The 5,930-nt window shown below is 57.2% G+C and overlaps 1 protein-coding gene across 1 annotated transcript in view; it reads left to right on the top strand.

Annotated features, from left to right (window-relative positions):
• The first annotated feature begins 281 nt into the window (after positions 1-281).
• LOC103277051 (coiled-coil domain-containing protein 85C) overlaps positions 282-5,930 on the top strand; it is a 25,973-nt gene continuing 20,324 nt past the window's right edge. Inside the window, exons 1-3 of the mRNA XM_021707243.1 lie at positions 282-324; positions 494-608; positions 700-794. Of these exons, the coding sequence (XP_021562918.1) occupies positions 282-324; positions 494-608; positions 700-794 (253 nt within the window). The remainder of the gene's footprint in view (positions 325-493; positions 609-699; positions 795-5,930) is intronic.

Below are 5,930 nucleotides of genomic sequence, written 5' to 3'. Positions count from 1 at the left end.
TGGATGCCCCTTACCTGCCCTGTCTCCCTTCTCCACTTCCCTCCCTGGGCTTCCTGGGATCACTTCCCAAATAGTCCATTTGGACATTTCTTCTTGTTTCCGGGTCTGCTTCGGGGGTGCCCAGCCCGAGATGTGAGATCCCGCGAGGTGGGCGCACGGCGAGGGTGGCCGGCGCTGCTGGCTCACACCTGAGGAGCACGTGTCCTGAGCCCCAACGCCCCGCCCTCTGTGGCTTCCGCCATTCCTTGTCTGGGGTCTTCCCCCTGTGAGTGTAGGGTGCCATGTCCCGTGCAGGGGTGCCCGGGGAGCTCATTACAGCCATTGGTACGGGGAGTTCTAGGTCTGCTGTCTGGGACTGAGACCAGAGAGACCCCTCGGGGCGGGTCCGACCCCTGTCCCTGTTTTGCTCGGGCCTCTTGTGTGTCGGGTGCTGGGCTGGGAGAAGAGGGGTCTACAGGGCAATGGGATATGGCCCCTGCCCCCCCCCCCCCAGTTCTTACAGTCTGGACACAGCAATGGGAGGCCAGGGGCGACATCGTCTTGCCAGGGAGAAAACCAGGCCATGAGGGACGATGGGACTTGGTCTCTGCCTCGCTGCTTCGGGGAAGGTTGGGTAGCCTTGTGGTCAGGGCAGGACCCAGTGCAGGCTTCTGGGATGGAACCAGACAGCACCAGGGGGAGGGCCTGGCATCTCCGAAGGCTCTGTGACTTCTGCGCCCGTGTGCTGTGCACTGTCTTCTCCTTCCTGGGGAGTGAGGTGAAGACTGCCATCTGGCCCCCGGATGCAAGGATTTGTAGGGAGACACCCTCCTTCCCACACAACTGGACCATGAATCCCCCAGCATTATTCTAGTGGGCCCCTGGAGGAATCAGGGGAGCACTTGTGGGGACCCTTTGGCCAGCCCAGCTCGGGGTCCCTTCTGTGGTCACCTCTCTCATTTTGCCCACAGGCAGCCAAGCCAGGAAATGATGTTCCCTCCCTAGTGGCTCCAGACCTCATGACCATCAGCCCTGGGATTAATTTAATTACACGCTTGTCTCTGGGAGGCTGGGGCTCTGGGCGCCCGGCGGGATCATGAGTTGCGTGGCTGCCGGGAAGGATGGTCCTCTCCGGGGGCCAGGACCCTCTGGGGTCCGGCCCTGGAGGGTCCACCTCATTCTCACTCTCCCTCTTCCTCTCTGCAGGGCACCTGCCCCGACCCAAGGGTGACCAGATGTCCAGCTCCTAGGCTCCTATGTTGCCTAGGTTGGTCTCGAACTCCTGGGCTCAAGCAATCCTCCCTCCTCGGCTCCCAAAGCTCTGGGATGACAGGTGTGAGCCACTGCGCCCGGCCAGAGGTTTTTTCTTTTTTAATTTCAAAAGAAAAATATCACAGTGTTAAAAATATTTTGGACCATCCAGTCATCTAACGAATTAATTCTAACGATGAAGAGCACAGACAGTTATCATGGCCAAGCCAGGTATGCTGTCTGGCCTCTGGATGCAGGGATTAGTAGGGAGACCCCCCTCCTTCCCAGACAACAGGACCATGAGCTGGGTCTGATGAGCTGGGTGTGGGGACAGGGTCAGGGGTGGCGGATTTGAAACTCAGTGGCTTCCGTGGGTGGCCGTGTGATGTGAAGGGGTGGTAATTTAATCTGTTCTTTTTTTTCCGATAAGAAAGATTTCTCTCTACTCTGGAAGCAGATTACTTGAACATGAACAAGGAATGATGTGAATTAATAAAAAATCACTGGTTCCCCCATCTGAGCAGCCAGTCCTGTGGTCAGTATTGCTACGTCCTTTCTTCCTGAATTCATTTCCATGCATGGATATTTTTAAACACAGCAGCCGCTGTGCCTGACATTTCGTGCCCAGTTTTCCCCGCTGGCATTTTAAGCGTTTCTCCGTATTGTTTAGGAGAGAGGCTCTTTCTAAACATCATTTGAATGATGGCAGGGTAGGACGCTCTTCTCTTGTTGGACAAATAGTTATTTCCAGTTTTGGCCATGATAACTGTCTGTGTTCTTCATCGTTAGAATTAATTCTTTAGATGACTGGATGGTCCAAAATATTTTTAACACTGTGATATTTTTCTTTTGAAATTCAAAAGAAAAAAAACCTCGGGCTGGGCGCAGTGGCTCACGCCTACAATCCCAGCACTTTGGGAGCCGAGGAGGGAGGACTCCTTGAGCCCAGAAGTTCGAGACCAGCCTAGGCAACATAGTGAGACTTTGTCTCTACAAAAAAAATCGTAAATTAACCGAGCATGGTGGCACATGCCTGTAGTCTCAGCTGCTTGGGAGACTGAGGTGGAAGGCTCACCTGAGCCCAGGTGGCTGTGGTGAGCTGTGATTCTGCCACTGCACTCCAGCCTGGGTGACAGATTGAGACCCTGACTCAAACAAACAAAAATCCACAACTACACCACCAGCACAAAGAAATTAAAAAGATAAACCCCAACAAACTCCGGTGGTCTGAAGTCTATTTTTTTAATTTACTTATTTATTTTTTGAGCTGGAGTCTCCATCACCCAGGCTGGAGTGCAGTGGCACGCTCATGGCCACCCCCGTGTCCAGCCGCTGGGCTCAGGCAATCCTTCCGCCTCAGCCTTCCATCTAGCTGGAACTACAGGCGTGCGCTACCAGGCTTGGCTAATTTTTTTGATTTATTGTAGAGACGAGGTCTCACCAAGTTGCCCAGGCTGGTCTTGAACCCGTGGGCTCAGGCAATCCTCTCACCTCGGCCTCCCGAAGTGCTGGGATGACAGGCTTGAGCCACTGCCTCCGGCCTTGAAGTATATTTAGTTCTATGTGGCTGCTTGGGGTTTGGGGTAAGCCTGAACCGATGGGTTTAGCAGAGCAGCTCTGTGGACTAGGCTGTGGCTGTGGCCTATGGTCTGTGCCCACATGTGGAGAAGAAAGTGGTCTGTGGGCTCTGAGCTTAGGCGCTGGCTGCAGGCAGACAGGCGGGCACGGCTGGTGACTTGTGGGAGGCCTGACTGTGTTTCTTCCCCTGGCACTGGTCCCGTCGCTGTCTGTGCTCCTCACTGCCTTCCTGGGAGGTGGGTGTCAGACCCCGGCTGTGTCTGAGGGTCAGTTGCTCAGGCAGGAGCAGGGGTACCCCGTGGAGTGCCGAGGCTGATGGTCCACGACTCTGAGTGACTGTGGTCTAACGGAGAAGGCCAATGCTAGGACTCTCTGCTTGCGCCATAGAAATGGGCAGGAGGAAGCAGGGGGTAGTGTGCCCGCCTTCTGAAGGGTCTGTGACTGTCAGAGGCAGAGCACACGTTGGTGTCTATCTTGGGTTGTCATTCACACAGGAGTGACTGGCTCTCACCCTGGCTTGGGCTGTGCTCTGACTCTTTCAGGGGTGCTGCTGAGAGGGCCTCATGGCTGTGCCCCAGGGTTGGGCTGTGTATCCAGGAGAGAGGCTTGCCTAGGAATGTTGTCTTTCTGGGTCTGTGCCAGCTTCTCTCCAAGACTGGGGCTTCCAGAAACTCTGGGGCCCAAGGACTGGCCTGTGGGAAGGGGCAGGGCCAGGGTGGTGAGGCGAGGGCCTGGAAGACCCACCCAGTGAGTGGGGCCACTGTGTTCCTCGTGGCCTTTGCATCTGGACAGTAAGGATGATGACTGCTTGTCTCTCGCAAGGCTTCAACGAAGTGTCAGATGCAATGTCATGTGGCAGGGGGCCCTCACCGCCCTCCCCAATCCCACCCAGAGGGGGACCACACAGGGTCACTCACGTCTTCCTGGGGTCTTCCCTGTCTTGACTGGGCGAGGAGGAGTTGGCTACAGGGCACTCTGGAGTTTACGTGGTCACGCTGTCCAGCTGGCGCTCCAGGAAACCCTCCTGGTTTTTGGGGCGGGGGCGGGTTTGAGTTGGAGTCTCACTCCGTCGCCCAGGCTGGAGTGCAGTGGCACGCTCCCGGCCACTGCAGCCTCGACCTGCTGGCCTCCGGGATCCTTCCGCCTCAGCCTTCCAAGTAGTGAGAACTATAGGCACGTGCTACCATGCCCGGCTGATTTTTCATTTATTGTAGAGACGAGGTCTCGCCAAGTTGCCCGGGCTGGTCTCAAACCCGCGGGCTCAGGCAATCTGCTCGCCTCGGCCTCCCAAAGTGGTGGGATGACAGGCTGAGCCACCGAGCCTGGTGGAACCCTCCTGTTAACAGGATGCAGGACAGGATGGTTCGGCGAGGCCGGGCTGCATCTCATCTCCCTGTGCTCAGAGGAATCCAGCACACCCTGACCACGGAGGCCTTTCCCCGTCATGCCTGTTTGCATTGGGTGGGGGTGGGAACTGCCCGGCAGTGTTGATTGAGGGATGAGTAAACTGAGGGAGGAGGGCTGGGGCGGGCACGGGGCACGAGCCGGGTGTGATGAGGCGTAGGGCGCACTGACATCATTCCTGCGGCTAGGAGGGGCCCGCCCGGGAAGCTGCCGGGGAAGCTGCCGTCTCTCCTCTCTGGCTGATCCCGCATTCCTGAGAGGTGACTCTGGGAGGCTGGAGGGTGAGGGAGGAGCCTGGTTCGGGCAGTTCCTCAGCAGTGAGTGGACCAGGGCCGGCCCTGAGCACCCCCGTTCCTGACCGTGGCTGGGCAAGCCTGGTCCAGGGCTGAGCGGGGCGGGACTCCGGGGATCCTGTGGCAGTGTACTGGGGGTGACATGCGCCGTTATTCCCGCCGGTGGCATGGCAGTCCTGGCTTGTCCCAGCAGCACCCAAGCTCCTTCTGCCCACCTAGGGATGTTAAAAGTTCGCAACGTCCATTCCTGACCCCGTTTTCCGAGGTCGCCATTTGGGGATTAGCCAGCGGGTCTGGTCAAAGGGTCTGGCATCTGAGATCAAGGGTTGGCGGCCTGGATCTGGGAAGGGGGGGGTGGGTGAGGTCTGGGTCGTGTGACTTCTGGCGAGACGACGCCCGGTGAGGTGTCCATGCTGTGTAGCTCCCAGGGGTGCTCGGGACAGGCCTCACGGCCCCTCCTTCCTCCTGCCCAACCTGCTGTTGTTATTGGATTCCCTGGTTGCCCTCCACACCCCAGCCCTGTGCCCTGCTTGCCCCAGGCCTCTGCCAAGGCAGGCTCTTCTGTCCAGGCCTGGACTGGATGGTCATGGCACCGTCACGCTCGCTCCTGCTGGCTGAACTGATTCGAGCCTGGTGGGCGGCGGGACCAGGGCTGTGGGCTGGCCGGAGGCGGAATTTTGCTTTTCTCTGATGTGATCGGAAAGTGGGTTGAAATGACGAGGGAGTGAGTTTCACCCTTGCGGCGGTGGTCTGCATGGAGTTGTCTGTTTGGCCTCCCCTAGTGTATGTTCAGACACAGGGGACACTGGACTGGAGAATGCCAGTGTGTCTTGCAGGGGCTTCAGCTGGGCGCAGCTCCCGATGGCTGGGTGGGGAAGGTGGCATCTCACTCGCCCTGTGCCCATCCTATACACGTGGTTTGTGAAATGTTCCTGGGTCATAATCAGCTTGCCTGTGAGGCAGGCCAAGGGGAGTCAAAAGACCCCAGATGTTGACTTGGTGTATTTAGAGGCCTCCGTTTCCCCACTGCAGAGGGGAGAGGGGCTCACTGGAACCCCGACCCTTTTTTGATTTTGATTTTTTGAGTTGTAGTCACTCTGTCACCCAGGCTGGAGTGCAGTGGCACCATCACGGCTCGCTGTAACCTCGACCTTCTGGGCTCAGCGATCCTCCTGCCTCAGCCTCCCTAGAAGCTGGAAACTACAGACTCATGCCACCATACCTAGCTATTTTATTTTTTATATCGTTGTAGAGACGAGGTTTGGCTATGCTGCCCAGGCTGGTCTGGAACTCCTGGGCTCAAGCAATCTTCCTACCTCAGCCTCCCCCAGTGCTGGAATTACAGGCATGAGCCACCACATCTGGCCTGCTATGAATATTTATGAGACTTTTTTTTTTTTTTTGAGTTGGAGTCTCACTTCCTCG

The sequence above is a fragment of the Carlito syrichta genome, unplaced genomic scaffold (assembly GCF_000164805.1).
Source record: "Carlito syrichta isolate Samal-C Ts95f unplaced genomic scaffold, Tarsius_syrichta-2.0.1 Scaffold316469, whole genome shotgun sequence".
Classification (NCBI taxonomy): Eukaryota; Metazoa; Chordata; class Mammalia; order Primates; family Tarsiidae; genus Carlito; species Carlito syrichta.
Note: the sequence above shows the minus strand (reverse complement) of the source record. Positions and strands in the feature narration are given on the sequence as shown.